Here is a 19,551-nt window from a genome sequence, read left to right as displayed (position 1 = left end):
ACTGTTAGCTCATTGCTGCCATCGCGCGACTGGTGTTGGAGTTACAGTGGCACAATGAATATTGAATACTGGACTTGAAATACTCAAATGTAAAATCTAATTGCAAACACAAATAGGCCTACTCTAATGCAAAATCAGCGTATTCTGCTACTTAATTTTGTTCGGTGAGATTTCGTGTAGTGCATGAAACACTAAATTAAATTGAGGGCCAGAAAAAGATGTTTAGCGTTGGCAGACACGTTTTGGCAAGTTTTTCTTGGGCACAGCCGACATACTCATCACCTATTTTTAGAGTGATCTTCAGCAATAGTTCTCCACTACAGGTCACTGCATGGGCTCAGGAACACTTCCAGAAATCACTGTCTGTGAACAGTTTGCTGTGCCATCCTCACATCCAGGTTAAAGCTCTATGATGCAGAAAAGAAGCCACACATATGAACATGAAACGCCACTATCTTCTCTGGGTCAAAGTACATTTAACAAGAACTGAAGCAAAGTGAGAAACTGCTCTGTGGTGAAACGAACCAACATTAGAAATTCTTTTTGTAAAACATGGAGGCTGACGATTAGTTTTTAAATTCCACTTACTGATGAAACTTTATTGAACTTTTTTGAAGTGCTGAATATAAGACTTCATTAAAACACTTCTATTTAAAATATAGGATCACCTCACATTTAAAATTTATCAGCAATCAGAAGGATAAATATTTATTTTAATTAATCTGTATCTGTCCAAATGTGTTCAAATCCCTATTTTAGGGGCAAAATATGCTAAAAGGTTAATATCTCCTATACAGATTTTCCAGTTTAAAGCAAAGACCACGAACGATTATTACTGTTCATTGAGGCAAGACTGCCCTCTGGAGGAAACATCTGGAAATTACAAGAGTGGCAGTAACTACCAGCAGCACCTCCCATACAAAAGTGTGACAGCTGCATCCATGTAACCAATGCTGTATGTTGAATCTTGAACTTCAAGCTCATTAATAATGTGTTTGGTAGATATATTTTAACATATTATTTTTTCACTGCTGTGCTCATGTGAATACACATAAATAAAAAAAAACAAATAATATTACCAAGAATTATGTCAACTACTATAAACAGCCTCCACTTTGCACTTTTCACAATTTTATTGTGAATTTTCAATCTAATCCAGTTTTCTTGAGAAATAATGGGCTGAGATTACAGAGAGACAACACATATGTTTCTCTCAGAAACATGGTAAACATAACTGTACTTTTGGAGCAAAGGTAACCTCAACCTTCCCTGCTTTGCTGTTGGCTCTGTTACACACAGTTGAGTCTTTTGCTTCAGCTTAATTTTTAAGTACAGTATATGGTTTGATAACACATGTATCCAAATGTTATTGTAGAAAATTACGCTAAAATCAAAGTTTTCCTGTGGGTTGATCCGTGAGGAGCAAACGGACTGTAACGTGTCATTTCCGTTTGTCAGTGATCGTGACTTTATCGCAGTGATTCAACATGAGCCGCAGCTGCTTTTTCATCTCTCGCTGCAGAGCTTCTGTAACCCTTTAATTGAACTCATCTCCTGTACAGCTGCAGAAAAAAAGCGTGCTGTTAAACCACAGTGCTGCCATGCTTTATTACATGACTGCTGATCACGGGCTCAACACTTGATCCCCTTTATCTCAGACTCAGAGAAACTGTTGTTTCAGTTAACAACCTTCACTGAATGAGGCTCAGTGAAGGTTAGCTCACTTAGCTCAGTTAAGTTTATTAACTATTTGTTGTTTATTCCACATTGAATGTTAAATGAGTCATTTATACAGTCAGACTTGTAAGCCTTTTTCACACCGTGGTCAGTGCACACATCTAATAGAACCGTGCATGTAAGTGTGTGAGTAGATCCACTGGATATACGTTGGTCTTGGTTGTGTCATATTCTGTGGTGGAGTTGGCCACAGTTTATAAAGGCTGCCCTGACACTCCCACTGCGCCCTCTGCCAACCAGGAGGAGGACTGTCACTGCCGAGCCAGGCGTCCTCTCTCTTCAGCGTCTCCCAGCAGAGTTGCATTCATCATTGGCTTGTTGCAGCTGAAGGAGAAAGGTAAGGACCTGTCAACACTTCTTTATTACACGTGCTCTCACGCAGTGTAGCTTTATGAGGAGGAAGCCTGGACAGAGTAGTTGTCCATTAGATTGCCAGCTACTCTTTAATTTGTTTCCTGGACTTCTGTGTTCTGCCCATCTCTGCTCAGGATGGTGGTTGTTGTTTCATTTACTACTTAATCTGTGATATGCATGCATCTTGTCTAAAATGCGATGTTACCACGGCGTTGGTTTGGTTTGGCCAAAACTGACCAGCCATCAGGACAACAAGAAGCTAAATATACTGCATAAGTGCATACATCGAACTCTGTGATTATGGGTCAGAGAGTTGAGGTCCTCAGCTTTACTGGAAAGCACCAGTCTCCCTGTGTGTTTCTTGGCATTTTTAAGTTACGCTGTTAGTTATGTCTGTTCCCTGAAATAACTTCTAATTACTGTATGCACTGTACAACAACACAATAAATTGGAAACGATGGAAAAGGTGTGTGTTGGACAGTTTTTAAGATAGTCATGGGATAGATCGCATGGAAGAAAAGTGCAGTTTTCAGATGTAGTCACCAATTATCTTTGAACAAGAGATCACAGTGAAAGTTCTGCTCGGTCACTGCACTTAGTTTTGACATCAGCTGCTTGTTTTTGACAGAGGAAAGATTGGATCTGCTAAAATATTACCTGGTTTGACGAGCAGGAGATACAAAGTAGTGTATTTGTAAAGGCTGCCTAGCAAACAGAGCTCTTTCAGTGATGTCTTTATAATTTTACCTGTGCTAGCTGTGGCTGGCTGAGCAGGACTGTAGAAACATTGGTTTAAAATGTCAGGTTACCCTGAACCAACATGTCATCAGTCTGGGCAGACAAGAATCTATGAAATCTACCCCCTTCATAACCTTATCGTATTATGTTACTTCACTGGGATATGTTTTCCACTCTTCAGATCTTCAGGATCTACTGGTCAGTCACTGCTCTGGCTATATTAATAGAGCACTAGAAAATGCACAAAAGAAAATGTTCTGTTACGTAGATAGAAGCAATAATTCATCAGAAAAGAAGGCAAAATGTGACCTGAAATTGAAACAGCATCTGTGGAATCTCAAGTAATTGGAAAACCTGACATAAATATTGAGAATTTAATTTACTAAACATTCTTTAGTGAAATTAAAAGTGCACTGCTCATCTTTTAAACAGGAATTGGAGGCATTTAATCCGACAAGATTAAATCCAGATGTGAAGTTCTCATCACAGAGAAACTCACATCTGGATCTCTATTTATTTTTGTCTGTTATACTGTATATAAGTGGTACATGACAATAAATAGGGTCAATCAGGCTGCAGTTCCAACTGAACAAAATGTATTTGAAGGATTACTCCCTGATCTACCTGTGAAATCAAAGGAAATATGTTTTGGACAGTGTTCAGACTATAGAGATAGATTAATGCCAGGATGTAGCCGACAGCATGAGGCAAAAACCGAAGCAGTCTAGCAGAACTACAGACTGTAAATAAAAGATGGACACGGCTTTGGGGTCTTACAAATGAAAGAGAAAACTTCTATTCTAAACAATAAGAGACAATAGATATATTTCAATTGTCAGAGTTTTATATCAGTGTAATATTGGACATGTTCGGGCACGTGCAACGTTTCTGTTGGGTTTTGATTACACTTATAAAGTGTCATTATCATTTGTCAAAGCCTGCATCAAGAGTGTGTCGTACATAACTTACTGAGCTATTAGCATGCACGAGTAGAAGGCTAGCTTTTTATGTGCAAAACTGGCTCCCATTCGTTATCCTCAGTTTATTTCAATTTAAGAACATCTTACAAGTTTCTTGTATTGAAGCAGGTGTAAAATTCACTGTTTTTAGGCTTGTAGCCAATTTTCTCTACAAGGTCATAAAGAGGAAGTGGAATTGCTTGTCTAGATCAGCTCTGGTGAAGCACATGTACCGTCTTTCTTCTTTTTGATAAGGCTCATACTTCGAGTTTGATCTGCTGACCCTGAACCTGGACTAGGTACTGGGAGCTTCCCATGATGCACTGTTTCTTCTTCACTCTATGTGTTTATATGCTCCACTTTGCATTTAATCGTTAGTTCTCTTCCACAGCGTGTCTTTAGTCCTGTCTCCCTCCCCTCACCACCATCAGGTCACGGCAGATGGCCCCGCCCCTCGCTGAGCCTGTTTCTGTTGGAGGTGTCTTCCTGTTTTTCCTTCCTACTGTAGGCAGGTACTCGCTCATAGGGAGTGATCTAATTGTTGGAGTTTTCTCTGTATTGCCCTCGAGCATTTATCTTACAGCACAAAGTGCCTTCAGGGACTGCTGTTGCGATTTGGCGCTATAAAAAATGGAACGAATTGAACTGAATTAATGTCGAGCAGTGGGATGAGAAAGAAATCTAGGAGCTCTTTAACAACAGGAAACACTTTCCTGTTGAGTCTGTGTGCACAATCCCCATGTGTCAAGTCACAATTATTATAAAAATGATATTTAGTTTGTCAAACATACGCCGCTGCTTTAGTAAAAGCAGTGCATGCTTTAGGGCATGAGTATCTTCTGTTTGATACGTTGCCTCCTGCTTTGCTCAATCATGGCAGAAAGTCATGTGCCGTCTTTGGTCTTTGTAGAAAACTTCTTGTAAGACGCAATGGCTTTTTTGCATGAATGTGGAATAGTTGTTTGACATATACATTGTTTGTTAAGCTTTCAAAGGAAATTAGTTACAAGTAGTTAAAATGTGTGCAGAATGCAGGCGTCAGCATTTAAAAGCATTTTCTAAAGTGTGTCTAACTTCACGGCTAAAATAATATCTTGCCAGATTTATTGACTCGAAATGTAATGAAAAAAAAAAATCATATTATTTTTAACTGAGAAAGCTATAGTGTACTTGAACAGGTTGGGATCCAGTAGCAGTGCTGCTCTCCACAGTCATCATATTACATGAACCAGTAAAGGCGCTGAGCAATCCCAGCAACATTTATGCACCAGGAATGTTCTGGGATGCTGGAGCCAGCGGAGGCTGCTCATGTGGTTGGTAAACTGCACTTCTGGTTTGCCAAAAGAAGAGTGAGGTTTTGGAGGAATTCAGGTTCAGTACCCACCTATCCATGTCTACTGACTGATGTGTGGAAATGAAGAAGTGAGGAAGGGTGGATGTAAAGAGAAGAAGCAAAAACAGTGTCTGTGTGGTTTTTTCCAGACCTGGTAAAGATAAAAACATTGAACCGTTATGAATGATCTCAACATTTGTGTTGTTTCCCTGTTTTACTGTTCTTTTGTTGATGTTCTGTCTTTGGATGTCTTACATCTGTAATTTTTATTTTCTTTTATCCTTTTCAACCCACCTCAGCCATTTGAAGTTGGGTTAAAAGTTCTACTACTCTCCTCAAGGAATCCAGCTGCTATAACGAAAGAGCTGTTTAGGATTTGTCCTTAGACAATTCCAGCATTAGAGGAGCATGAAGACAGATAATGGTGAAAAAGCATAACTTTAAATTTCACATGAAATCAAATTCAATTGAATTGAGTTTGTTTATAATTACTTGTAATTTAAAGTGTTGATCAGGAGCGTGTACGACTGAAGTTCTATTCTGAATCTTAGCCTGTCCCATCCAGTCAGAGTTATTGCACTCAGCTTTGGACTCAGCTTCACTCCAGAAAAGAGGACAGGTTGAACTGATCTGTACTAGCAGGCAGTGAATCCAGCTGCCAGCCATGTGGTGGAGCTAGTTCTGATACGTTGTTATCTAGCTGGGCAGAGGCTGCTCGGGGAACAGTCGGAAAGCTTCCATCTTAGCTTAAATTAGAATTTGCAAAGTCATGGAAAAACTCAAGCATCCCAGTTATGGCAGCGTTCGTGCGATGCAAACATTTATCATTTAGGTGAATTAGTCCACTCTATAGACCAATCGTTCCCATGTGTCATATAAGAGATGAAGGTTTGAATTCAGTGCCCGTGTGCCAAACACTTCCACTTGCTATAGTAGGAAAAGTACAGGCACAGCTAATAACCTTAATTAGGGCACTGTGCCATTTAGTTGTACAAATAAGCCATCCAGTGAGCTTACAGGCTCATGTTTACAAGAGCTTTTGACAAGTCAACACGTCTGAAGAAGAAAGGGTTAGTTGTGCCAAAAATGTTAGTGTCTTGAAAAATACTTGCCAGTGTTCACAACGATTGCCTGCTTTTATGTGAAACCCACAGCTTATGCAGATTTGTTTGGTTATTCTCATTAAAGTTGGAATGTTGTCTCTTTTATGGTCGAGCAGGATGACAACGATCTAGAAGGCCGGTGGTTCAATCCCCGGCTCCTCCTGAAAACTGAGTTGCCCATGATGTGTCCATCGGAGTGTGAGTGTGAATGTTAGCAGTGAGACTGCAGAGGTACAGATGAAAGCATTGTATGAGTGTGTGTGTGGGACTGGGTGAATGAGACTTGTAGTAGAAAGTGTTTTGAGTGCTCAAATTGAATAGAAAAGTGCTTCATCCTCCTGAAAACCGAGGGAACGAGAATCTTCCCATTGAACTTTTTTGTGATTTCCTTCCTCTCTGGCCGTAGTAGAGGCCACCCAAACCAATGAGATATCTAAGGACAGCCCTGGATGTCCTTTATTTAGTAGATCAGGACTTAGGAGGGTAGCTCAGAGGACATAAATGAAAATGCTGGTTCTCAGGTCGATAAAGAGACTTTCATAATAGGAAGCTAAATAACACTTTTTGTTACTGAGGCTGGTGAATTGTTCAGAAGCTACGTGTAGAAGCCATGATGTACACTCCAGTTGTAGTTTAATTGAAGGATGTAGATATGAATATACATCTGTGTGCATATCTGTGTGTGTGTGTGTGTGTGTGTGTGTGTGGTTCTGAAAAGAAAAATTTGTACAACAGATGCTTAGTATTCACACATAAACTTAAAACATCCACAAAAAGGATACTTTATACTTTCAACATGTTAGCAGTTAGCAAAGGGGACTAGCAGCAGCCTGACATGAGGCTAAAAGCAGCAACTATTCTGGCGCATGTGGTGCACTAACACTGTAATTAGCACACGCTTCTGCACAGGCTGCACTGCAGTCTTCAAAGAGGCAGAAGGACTCATTTCTACTATTACAGCTACTGCCTCCACATTAATCACAGTTTTCCAACTTTACCCAGGATGCTACACAACTGACAACGCTTACACATTCGTAATACAGCTGTGAGACTTTGGCTGAATTAAATATGTGTTTGCATTCATATCATCAATTCCAGTTTTATCAGCACATTCACAGAAAATATAATTGCTGCAGTTAACATTACCAGGACTCAATATCTAATATTGCAATAAATGATATAACTACGAGTATAATGCACACTTAAGTCAGTCTGTATCTTCAGTCTCATCTCTTGCTTCACTCTGCGGGTCTGATATTTCTGCCCCTGGGGTATGCTTGGATCCCCAGACTTGCACTCGGATTGGCTGAATGAGTTGAGCTGTCAGGGATGCATGTGCTGAGAGCATGACCTAGTGACAGCTGATGGTTTGTTCCCTGAGGTCAGGTGAAGCTCTCATTTGGACAGATATACTCACTCTGTAGACCTTTTTCATATTTTTACACATCAGCATGGGGAAAGCAGAGGCATAATAGAGATGACTTATTCCCATTAAGGTTCTCCATTAAGCCTCATGAGACATGATAGTGAATTAACATGCACTAAATGGCATGTAGCAAACATTACTACACTTTTTTCTCCCTGTGAAAGTTCTATTGAATTATGGTAAATATTAAAGTTAATATTGAATAGTTTAACATTTTGAAGTAACAGAATGTCTTTTCCTTTCCTTAAGTAAAGATTCAGTGTTTGCTTAAAGCTATGCACTCACACAATTCCATAACATAAAAAGTGATAATGAGGTAACTCTCCCACCTTGACAGATAAGAGACATGCCTACACAATCGTCACTCTTCAGTGAGAAGACCTGAATAAATATATTTGGGCCTTTAAATGATCAACATGGTCAATTATTCAGTTGGGCATGCTTTTTCTTTATTAATGTGGCCTGATATTGTTGCACTGATTGGAAATATTGCAGAAAATAAGAGCTGCTCACTGTATAGTGAGTGAAAAGTATAAGCACCCTTCAAAACTTCAGTCAGTTCAGAGTCAGTATCTGTGAAAGCCACGGTATATTTCCCTTTGTTCTTTTTAGTATTCAGGGTGCTGTGCTAAGAAGAGCAAAATCCTTATTAAGACCAGTGTTGAATTTTTCCGTTTTCACTTATGTCTGCTTATACAGCTTAATTATCACAATAACATGGACATTAGCATCTCAGATTAGCAAATTTTCCACCATTGAAATAAGTCAGAATTAGCTAGCTCATTGATACATGTTGCTATCAAAAGCTATAGCTAGCTACCGGCTGGTTTAATAGATAAAATGAGCAAGCAAGCTATAAAGCTAACCAACTTTAATTTAAACCATAACTTACAGTAATAAAAATCTGGCACTTTAAGTCGCACTGCTATGGGCAACAAACACAAATAAGAGCTGTCTCCTAAAACAAATCTTCTTGAGTATTTTTAAAAGTAATGATATAGCAATTTCTTGCTGGAAAAGTACAACATAAGGCATATTTCTACCCCAGGACCTGCTATGTTGTCATTTGTTGTCCAACAAAATAAAGTCTTTCCATGACATATTGTCCCTAAACCTGGTTCAGTCACCCGTGTAAACAAACAAGAATGGATAAGAAGGCATTATGTTTCTGGAAGAGATCCTCCCCCACATGATAGAAACGTTTCATGATAGGATAAGAACAATGATTCAGAACAATGACTCTTCCCTCTGAAAGTGGCAACAGACCCAAACTACACAAACCAAATGTTTGCCTGCATCTCATATGTGGCTTGAGGACTCCATGTATTAACCTGATTAAGCTCACGTCCAGGTTATCTTTTCAGTGGCTCTTAATTCACTTTAAAGCAGAAACTGGGAATCATTCTAAAACTCAGAACACACCCATGCTGTACCCATGCTCCTGAACACATATGGGTCTTTTATAGTAAACATAGAGTTTGCCCATTTCAAGCCTGTAGCAAACTCACTACCCATGTTACCTACAGGTAACTCATATGGCATTTAAATGTCCATTTAACTTTAATTTATTCACCAGTTTCATCTTGTAGAGAGGAATATGTTAGCAGTAATACAAAAAAAGTTACTTAATAAACCATTTTTTAGTGATTCCTATCAAGCTTTTGCACACACTGCCTATTCTTTCAATGTTTCTGGTATAAAAATATTTCAGAGAACAAGCATTACAGGGAGAGGACTATGTCAAAGAAAGGTTGTGGTGGCTGTACTCTCTTCAGCCCACTGATCCTCCCCTGTCTTTAAAGCCTGTGCCAGCACAGTGCAGCCTTCTCTGCCATGCCTGTGTTTCTGTTTTCCCATCCCAGCAATAGTGCTCACGTTGTTATTTTCTCTGGCCCTGCCTTGTGGTCGGTGGAACCATGTTTGTGCTGCCGAATGAAAACAGGGAAAGCTCCATCATGTGTTGCATGGTATGGCATGAAATAAAAAAACTCACAAAGGATTTTACAGCACGGAGGAGGAGGAGGGGGGAGGAGGAGGAGGAGATGAGAAGAGAGGGGACAGAGGAGAGTGAAAGACAGAGATGTAGTCATTTCACAAGACACTCTAGTCTCATTCTCAATCATATATCACATGCAGTATGTACCAACTGTAGATTACAACACAGTGTGTTCACTGGACTTGGACTGAGTCCTTGCATACATGTTTTAGTGCTCAGTGTCTGTTATGGATTCAAGACATATTTTCTCTGGTAGCATGAAGTAAGTAATTACTGTAATAACACTGAAACATTTAAAGCAGTTATATCTTGTTCTAGCTGACCTCCAGCTGTTTGACCTCTCTGCTGCATTCATGCTGCATTAACTACATACTGACCTCAGTGACAGCAGTGAAACATTTGGTTACACGCAGGTGAAAGTGAATATAAAACAGTTTTTCAGCTTAGTGACAAGTTACTCCTTAAAGGCATGCTAAATGTGCTCCAGGGCTCCAGGGTAACTGCTCACTAGGGAGCTCCCCAAGGTGCCTTAGTTGTATATGTCGCCAGCTGATGGCTGGAATAGCAGCAGCTAGCAACAGCTGCAACAACATGATGGAGCATGTCATAATGGAGGTGCTGTACTTTTTTGTTTGTGGTGAGCTTCGTGATGACAGTGGGGTAAGAAAGGAAAGGTTTCTTTCATAAGAGTTCTGCTGGCTTTAGCTGGTCTGAGGAGGGAAGGCTAACCTACACATTTCCCTGGTGCACTGTGTGTGACACAGGAGAAAGTTCTGACAATGAAGCTATTCACATACACAGTTAAATGCTTTTCTACACTGTTTTACTTTGAGGTAGCAAGTTGAGATAAAAACATGTGGATTTACGTTTCATTCTGTTGTTTTTGTGTTGTCTTGAGTGCAGGCAGGCCAGTTTAGCACGTGCCATACCAGAGCCATATTGTTTCAGTACCTGCAGAATATGGTTTCGATCATTTAGAAATGAGAACTCGCACTGATTAACTGTTAAAACCCACGTAGTGTTTCACAGAGTGGTGAGCTCCTCCCTATCTATACTTCTGAAACACTGCTAATGACCTGTTGCCAATCATAAAAAGAGACCAAATCAATGCTCTGAGAACTTTGATAGTTTCTAGTTCCTGGGCTGGGAAATCCCTCTATGAGTTATGACAATTAGGTTCATGGTTTGAAAATCTCTTTAAGCCATAGGCTCGGGGCTCCTTAGCTGCACAGGAAGTCTCATTTCCTCCTCGTGTTTCCACCACATCTGAGAAACTGTGAACAATATTCAAACTGATAACAGAGTGAAAAACAGCATCAATGACTGTCATATATTTTCACACAGGAAGAAACAGTGTGACAGAGTCAGAGTCATTGTGTCCTTATTGTGTTTGATGTGGCACGAGAAATGGAAAAGGAGACAGCAGGGGTGTTATCTCCAAACCAGCAGTGATTGCCTGACTGATTTATGAGTATTTATTTCTGCTTCTGTATGTAACTGCATTGAATTAAAGAGCAAACACAGAGTTATTCTTTCTGGCTCAGCTCATTTGCACATGCTCACTCTGGTTCCACAACTCAATTGTTTTCTGACTATAACTGAACTTTATATCTAAATAAACATGTATCCACAGATCGAATGAACCTGCTTTGTGTGACTATTGGGAAGTCCAGGGAATTCAGTAAAGATCTGCCCACCTAATTTCTTTTTTATTTTAAATTATTATGTTTTACAATCATTCCACTCTGGAAAAAGAACAAGAAAAGCCCCTAAATCCATATCCATGGTGCGTGTATATAAACTTAATTAATGAAATTCTGCACGTTCCACACACAAACATGTGCATTTAACTGCTGCAGTATTTTGACGGGTAGTTGTTTACTTCTTATTTTTACTTCTCATAACTCAGCACCTCAGTGAAGCTCATTTACTCCTGCACTGTAAAAAAAGATTCTAATATAAAAGTATTTTACACTTTTGTTCTGTTCTCCTAGAATATCATTAAATTTACATAAATAGACTGTGACTTCACATTTCAAATGTAAATTAACGTTAAATCACTGTAATGTAATAAAACATAATTTCCTTGTTTTTTAAATGTATCTGTCTGTACATATGCATATTTAGATTGTTAAAATACATTCACAAATGTATCATGATGTCACAAATATCTGTCCGTTATTTGAAAGATTGAACTGTTAAATTCAAATGTAATGCTATGGAAAAGTATATAAAATGATTCTCATAAACTTTTGTTACATCAAATAATTATTATTATTATCATTGCTATTTAGGGCCATCGTGGCTCAAGAGTTGGCAGTTCGCCTTGTAATCAGAAGGCTGCTGGTTCGAGCCCCGGCTCGGACACTCTCGGTCGTTGGTTCTTGGTCAAGACTCTTCACCTACCGCCTACTGGTGATGGCCAGAGGGGCTGATGGTGCGATATGGCAGCCTCGCCTCTGTCAGTCTGTCCCAGGGCATGCAATCCATTATTATTTAAACCAACTGTTAACTGTATATTTAAGTATTATGATTCATATTGCCACATTCATTGACCTTGTTTACAGGTAATTTCATTGTTTAATCACGTTAAAATGTTCCTAATTTAATGTTTAAAAGCACTTGGAAAAGGCAGAATCCCATGTAACATTAGGGCAACAAACTGTATTGTCATTACTGAAAATAACCGTATTTTAAGTTATTTTCTGTTATTTTCTGGTATTATTTTGGCGCCCCAGCTGCTGGAATATTGTTTTTCTAGGATTTTTTTTTTTAACAGTGTGTAACTGCTGTCTGATTGCATCAGAAATCAAAAGCACTGAGGAACGTTTTAGCCCTGATGGCTCGAGCTCACAGCTCTGTGCAGGCTGGAAACGTTTTTCTGGCATGTGTTTTGGGGGCGTGGTCATAATTTAGGTCATAATTTAATGGTAATTTGTTCATAGGTGTGAAAGAATGTTTGCCTAATCTTCACGATAAGAAACTTTTTTTGTTTTTATGTAGGTTGGACTGGCCTGAGGTGCACTGTTCTCCCACAGAGCCATGTTGCTGTGGTCAGTATGGAGTGTAATTTTACTACTGACGACAGTGGACGCTGCAGAGGAGGAAGATGTGAGAGCAGGTACTGATGACATGCACCAGTGTATAAAAGCAGATCATAAAACTGATCTCTAAAGTCCCCTGAGTGTAATGACTTCTCTTTAATGACTGTGTATATATCTTTATGTGTACAGGCTGCAGCACGGCTGTCAATGACTTGGTATACATCATTGATGGCTCATGGAGCGTTGGCGTCTTGGACTTTGACACCGCCAAGCAGTGGCTTATCAACATCACCAGCCAGTTTGATATCAGTTCCCACTACACACAGGTAATGGTGCATGCTGTGCATAATGAGAATGATTTGAACAACTTCTAATTTCCTTTCAGATTTACAGCAGTTTTCCTTTCAGCTCACTCGAGTTATTTGGTGCATTACACACGACAGAGATCAGTAAATCCACCCAAATAAGTTTTGTTGTGTCACCTGTAGGTGGCTGTGATCCAATACAGTGACACACCTCGGCTGGAGATTCCTCTTGGGAAACACCAGGGAGTAGCAGAGCTCATCAAGGCCATACGGAGCATCAGCTACCTGGGAGGAAACACACAGGCAGGACCTTTAGTCCTTAAATGTTCTAATTTGCAGAAGAACATATAAAATCATGTATCGTGGGGATGTGTTTAGAATAAACCGATGCAGAACTATATCAGTATGTAACACATGTCGATATTTCTATTTTTTGACTTATTCAGTGACTGAATAGAAATGAGCTAACCTGAGGTGAAGGAGAAACTCACAGGGGGGTCGGCAAGTGGCTGCTGGAGGTTGCTTTGGTATCAATGGGGGAAATCCAAAAAGCACTTTGTGATTGCTGCAGTCGCCTTAGTTTGCATGGAAGATGCAGTCACCTGCTTACAAACCAGCAACACAAACAGCAGAGTGTTTGTCTCCAAACTCTTCGTTACCAACATGTTTCACTTTGAAGGGAAATGTTCATATTTCTGCTTCATGTTGCACTCTTCACAGTTCCACACGCACTGAGTGTGTACTTGGCGAGTGGTTACACAGCTAACATATTACCCAACCAGACATTTTTTGCAGCAGCACCATAAATGTATTTGCAGCCAAATTCACCTGATGACAGCCAGCAGCCCTGACAACCACCTTACCAACTGGTTGGAAATGCACACATTTCCCTGGTTAATTAGTCTTTAGGCCTTCATGACTGAGGTACATTCATTTCACAGTGACTGCTAGCAACTCCCAGCAACCACTCCCAGCCCACTGGGCAATATTCATTTTTCCCTACTGATTGATGGCTGCACACCAGCTGTTCTGTAGGGCTATGCGACAGGGGCCAAATCATCACATTATTAATATCCCATTAAATAATAATCAGAAAATACAAACATATAATTAGATAATAGTTAACTGTCTACCTGTATATCAGTTAGCACAGGGGAAATGTGATGTGCTAAAACTGTATTGTGATGAACTCTGTGATTCTTGTGCATTTCCATGTCCACAGTGAATATGTGACACGGCGCTAACTTTGTGTGTTACTGAAATAACTTATTGGACCATTGCATTTCTACAGTAGCTGAATCCCCTCCCTACTCAAAGCCGTCCTACTTTTTCTGTACGATCCTTACAACACGCTCAGTCAGTGCAGTTGTCAAGCAGCCATCTCCACATACTCGACCTTTGCTTATTGCATGAGCAAAAGGGCAGGCGTTTCTCAATGCTGCACTGTTTCCGTAAGTAGTGAAGCATTGCTGCCATACGACTTTTGTTATTTTGTTATTACATGTTACACGTTATCATAGCTACGCTGTAAACTTGATCGGTTCTTGTTTTTGCAAACTAATTTAGTAGTTTTAGGAAACAGAACAGAGTAGCTCTGCTGTTCAGCTTGTCTGTTGTGAAGTATTTTGCAAAACTATGTCTTTGAAGAAGCTTCCCCAACATTGTGCCCAGGACATGTAAGCAGAATATTAAGACGAAATAAATAAAAGGATTAGTAATGTGGGTAATTTATATGTGATTAGATATAAGAATGTAAAATATTACACAGAAAAAATCTGCACAAGTTACACACAAAGCTGCTTGGTTGCAATAGCGGAGTGGAGAGGGAAGGAATGAAACATTTGACTCCACTGGAAGCGAAGTTAAACAAAGAATATCAAAAATGATAAAACAATCGGTAGGATGATGGGTAAAGGATAAATTAGGACACAGGTGGCCAAATCCTACAAACTGACTGGGAACTACTAATGTAAAAGAATAGTGAAGGAATAAAACAGACTTTACTCCTATGACGCAAACTTTAAAGCATCACATAAAAAGCAGACTGCACATTTAGGCATGTTCACTGGTGCCACTTGCCAACACTGCATCTGCAGCACTATGACCACACAACAAGGCCGCAAGCACACCAATGGTCACCAAACAGAAGCAGGCTTGCACATGCATCCCTGTAAATTCTGCTGCTGTAATACTCAACTTTTGCATTTCCATAGAACTGTTAATATGTTTACGTTTGATTGGGAATGGCTAGTGGTTTCATGGAGTAGTGGTTAACATGTTCACTTGGCAGATCAGTCAGGGACACAAATAGCCTTTGGGGTCGTGTAAGGAAGAGTGTCTGGTGTAAAAAAAAAAATTTTTTAATTCACTTTTTAAATGTTCTTTTTCTAGACTGGCAGGGCTATCAAGTTTGCAGTGGACCACGTGTTTGCCTCCTCCCAGCGGGGCAATCTGGTCAAGAACCGCATCGCTGTGGTGGTTACAGATGGCAAATCACAGGATGATGTGGTAAGTGGTCCTTTGCCTCATGGGTAAAACCACGTCAGTGTTTTTGGGTGGCCTTTAATAACAGAGGCAACATAAAAGAAGTATCAACATGGAAAGAAACTTCGGCATAGAAAAGCCACACTGTGAGGTTTTAATACTCTAGCTAACCAGTATTTAACCCCTAACCCTAACTGTAACCGAGACCCTAGCACTACTTCCCCAGACTTGGGAAAATGATTTAAACCAAAGAATAACCTTTTATATCTGTAGGTTGACGCCAGCATGGAGGCTCGAGCACAGAGTATTACTGTATTTGCTGTGGGAGTTGGCACTGAGATCACCACTTCAGAGCTGATCTCCATTGCCAATAAACCTCCATCTACATATGTCCTGTATGCTGAAGATTACACCACCATCGATCGTATTCGAGACTCCATGGAGCAGAAGCTTTGTGAAGGTCAGAAAACTCAAGTGTATCTACAAAAACACAAATTAGAGTGTTGCCAAATAGCATATACCTGAATAACCACTTGACTGAATGAATCACCCTGGTGCTTCCAGAGTCTGTTTGTCCCACACGAATCCCAGTGGCATCCCGGGATGAGAAAGGCTTCGAGCTGATGGTGGGCATGAACATTCAGACCAAGGCAAAGAAGATCCCTGGCTCTTTAGTTTCTGAGACCGCCTATGCCCTTGCTGCCTCCACAGACATTACTGAGAATACCAGGTAACATGCTATCGCTATTATTACATTAATTCTAAACAGCTTTTGGGCTTTGGTCAACAGCTATTTACATTTTTTATTCTTAATCTTTAAACTAGGGAGATTTTCCCAGAAGGCCTTCCTCCATCGTACGTGTTTGTGTCCACTCTACGTCTGAAAGGGATTTCTAGCAAGCTGTCCTTTGACCTTTGGAGGGTGCTGTCAAAGGATAAGGCGATCCAAGCTGCAGTAACACTGAGCGGAAAAGAGAAAACTGTTACCTTCACTACCACCAGTACGACAGAGAAAGAGCAGAAAGCTGTCTTTAAAACAGGCTTTCAGGTTGGTGTTAGGATTGAGTGTCCACAGAGACCAAAGATATGTCCAGAACTAAGACTTCCCCTTGGCTTCAGGATAAAGCTACAACAACAAAACAAGTACTGTATTTTTCGGACCATATGGCGCATTAAGCGAAACAAAACAGTCAGATAAGTCAGACTTTACTCAACTCATTCTTCTTGCTTCCTTCACTTCCGCATCATTGATTCATTAATGTTGAATTCTCTGGCAGCTGCTCTATTCCCATGTTGTTGCAGTATATTAATGACTAACCTGGTATTGTGGATGGATTATCTCAGTTGTTCTCCTGACTGAAGTTTGGTCCATTTACAACATCCTGCCATGTGATTGCATTTGTCCCTAACCATCAGGAACCCTCACGTTAACTTTTATCGAGTGGAAAAAAGTTAGCGTTCATCCTCCAGCTTCACTGTGTTTATGCTATGCTAACATAGCTGTGTTGCTAGCGATCATTATATACCAGCTAGCCCAACTTCAGTAACCCTACAGTAACCCTGAGAAAATTAAAGGACTTTAAGTGCACCTTATAGTGCTGAAAATACAGTACAGTTTTATTCTTTATTTTTTGATTTTAGAGATGTAAGCTCAACCAGTCTCCTTACCGAACCATACCAAAGCTAACAATAAATCATAGGATTTTATGTAAAAGAAGACTAACAACTATAGTCTTGTACTGTTCATCTTGCCACTGAGTTTGACAGATTGAATAAAAAGAATAACATTTCCATGTTGTATATACAGTGAAGATTTTAAAGTAGTAGTTTACCTTGATTTGGTTCAGCAAAAGTAAAAGTAAATCAGTACATCAGTACATAAAACGTAATAAAACAACACTTATTGCAATAACCGTGTCTCTACTCTGCCCTCTAGAAGTAAAACGTTTGTTGATGCCGCTTTAATAAGTGTGGCTAAAGCAGCAGAACTAGAATTGGTATTAATATATCTGCAAGAGTGTCATAAAATGATTAATCTGAATATGAGAAACATAAACATCTAAGTAGGATGTAAGAAGTGTAGTTTGCTGTACTGCCTTGAAAGGACTCATTGTGCTACTAGAGCATCTCCACCTACCTCAGCTTTCTCTTCATATTAGTGAATGAGTCTTGGCAGCTATTTAAACATCACTCCATATTTACTTCAGTGGAACCAGAGAAAATGCAATGTGATGCCAGGAGAAGGCTCAAAGAAAGTGTTTCCTACTCTAAACCACCGTATTTCCCTGGTGGAAACCATTTAGTGGATGTGTAGAACTTGGAACGCATGTCTCTATTTCAGAGGCAGTTCTGGGTAATAATCGCCAGGTTCAGAAGCACCCACCACCCTCCGTCCTTAGACACAATGTTCAATGTGTAGGCCTGAACAGGGTTGTAATTATGTTGAATTTGTGTTTGCATGTTTGATTTGGTTTGATGTGGCACGAGCTAGAAGCTTGTGATTTGTCCTTTCAAAAGAGACTCTCAGCCCCAGTGAAACAATCGCCGCTCTGTCTCTCTCTCTGCCTATGGCCTGAAAGAGTTTGTGATGGAAAAAGGAAAGAGTCCCCGGTCTTAGTACCTGGTGTGTCAGAACTATTTGCAGAGCATTTAGGGAACACACGTTTTTGGTCTTGCCCACAAAATTATATTTAATGAAATGCGTGAACACACAGTTAAGGCTGGCAACAGAAACAGAAGACTGACTGAAAGAAGAATTGTCAAGTTAATAATTGTTTTCACGTCCAGTTGTTCCAAGCTTGAACAAACACGTGCTTTAACCTCTTAATTAATGCATCTTTCTGTTCTGACAAAAGGCATGTTTTCATGAAATTTATATCATCTCTCTCAGACTCTTTATGATGGAAAATGGCATCAGATTAAAGTACTAGTGAGGAATCGCCAGGTCACCGGTTTCCTTGACGATCAACGCATCCAGGAACTAATGCTGAAACCGGTGGAGCCAATTTACATCAATGGGGAAACGCAGGTGTCTAAGAGGCGAGGAACAGACATCACTGTACCTGTGAGTAACACATGTAATTACTTATAAATAGCACTGGAGCTTTGAGCCCTGATGCTGATCTTTTACTTGATTTGATTTGAGGAGATTATAGTGTTTTTATATACAGAAAGAGTTTAGATCATTGGCATATTAAGCTTACTTTCTGATGATCCTTTTTGTTAAAGCAATATGTTATTTCAGTCCAATACATTCATTCTGGAAGCTACACCACACCTGACCAATGCTTTGGAAATGCTTTTGGTAAGAATAGCCAGAAAATTAGCCCGCCATGATAATTTCTAACTCCATCCATCAATTTCCTGTCACTTACCTGAGTTGCAGAGGCAGGAGCCTAAGCGGAATATTTAGATGTCCCCATCCCAGGCTACTTCCTCCAGCTATTTTAGGAGGATAGTGAGATGTTCCTGAGCAACCATGCTTTGGAAAAGCTATTCCAGAAGCTTAATGGTAGCCTGCTGTATACATTCCCAAACCAGTTCTGATGTGTTTTTGGGATCACTGTCCTGGTGGAAGATCCACTTGTGTCCTGGATTTAACCATCTGTGGTGAATTTGGTGAATTTTGAGGTAGCTTCTCGTTTTCATTGTTCCATCCACTTTGTGCAGTGTACTGTAGCACTGGGTGCAGTATATAAGTCTACAGATTTCCTTTATAGACTTTCTGTGACTTTTTGGACGTGACCAATTTTTAAGTATTGGTCATTCCAACGAGTACTGCCAAACACATTCGTTTTTTATGCTGGCACAGCCAAACTACCAGTCATAGTTAATCATGATCATCAATGGGAGGTTAATAGGCCTTGTCAAGTTAAAATGTATTGCAGGACCTTCAAAACCACTTCCTAAAATATTTAAGGAGATGTATATATTTCAGCCTGTAAATAAATTCAAATTGCACAACCAATGCTTTTTATTTAAGTAATTTAGGATGTATGCTGTATAATCATTCCACCCTGGAAAAAGAACACTTCAAAGAAAGCCCAAATTAGCACGACAGCCATGCCCATGA

At 39.9% G+C, this 19,551-nt stretch overlaps 1 protein-coding gene across 1 annotated transcript in view; it reads left to right on the top strand.

The window, feature by feature from the left end:
• Window positions 1-2,034: 2,034 nt before the first annotated feature.
• Window positions 2,035-19,551, top strand: part of si:dkey-225n22.4 (collagen alpha-1(XXI) chain) — a 67,471-nt gene continuing 49,954 nt past the window's right edge. The window contains exons 1-9 of the mRNA XM_019362846.2: window positions 2,035-2,074; window positions 12,650-12,767; window positions 12,880-13,016; window positions 13,179-13,298; window positions 15,387-15,503; window positions 15,753-15,939; window positions 16,044-16,209; window positions 16,305-16,527; window positions 18,370-18,543. Coding sequence (XP_019218391.1) covers window positions 12,689-12,767; window positions 12,880-13,016; window positions 13,179-13,298; window positions 15,387-15,503; window positions 15,753-15,939; window positions 16,044-16,209; window positions 16,305-16,527; window positions 18,370-18,543 — 1,203 coding nt within the window. The 5' untranslated portion in view covers window positions 2,035-2,074; window positions 12,650-12,688. The remainder of the gene's footprint in view (window positions 2,075-12,649; window positions 12,768-12,879; window positions 13,017-13,178; window positions 13,299-15,386; window positions 15,504-15,752; window positions 15,940-16,043; window positions 16,210-16,304; window positions 16,528-18,369; window positions 18,544-19,551) is intronic.

This window comes from Oreochromis niloticus, linkage group LG9 (genome assembly GCF_001858045.2).
Source record: "Oreochromis niloticus isolate F11D_XX linkage group LG9, O_niloticus_UMD_NMBU, whole genome shotgun sequence".
NCBI classification, from domain to species: domain Eukaryota; kingdom Metazoa; phylum Chordata; class Actinopteri; order Cichliformes; family Cichlidae; genus Oreochromis; species Oreochromis niloticus.
The sequence above is the reverse complement of the archived record's forward strand: the minus strand, read 5'-3'. Positions and strand labels throughout refer to the sequence as shown.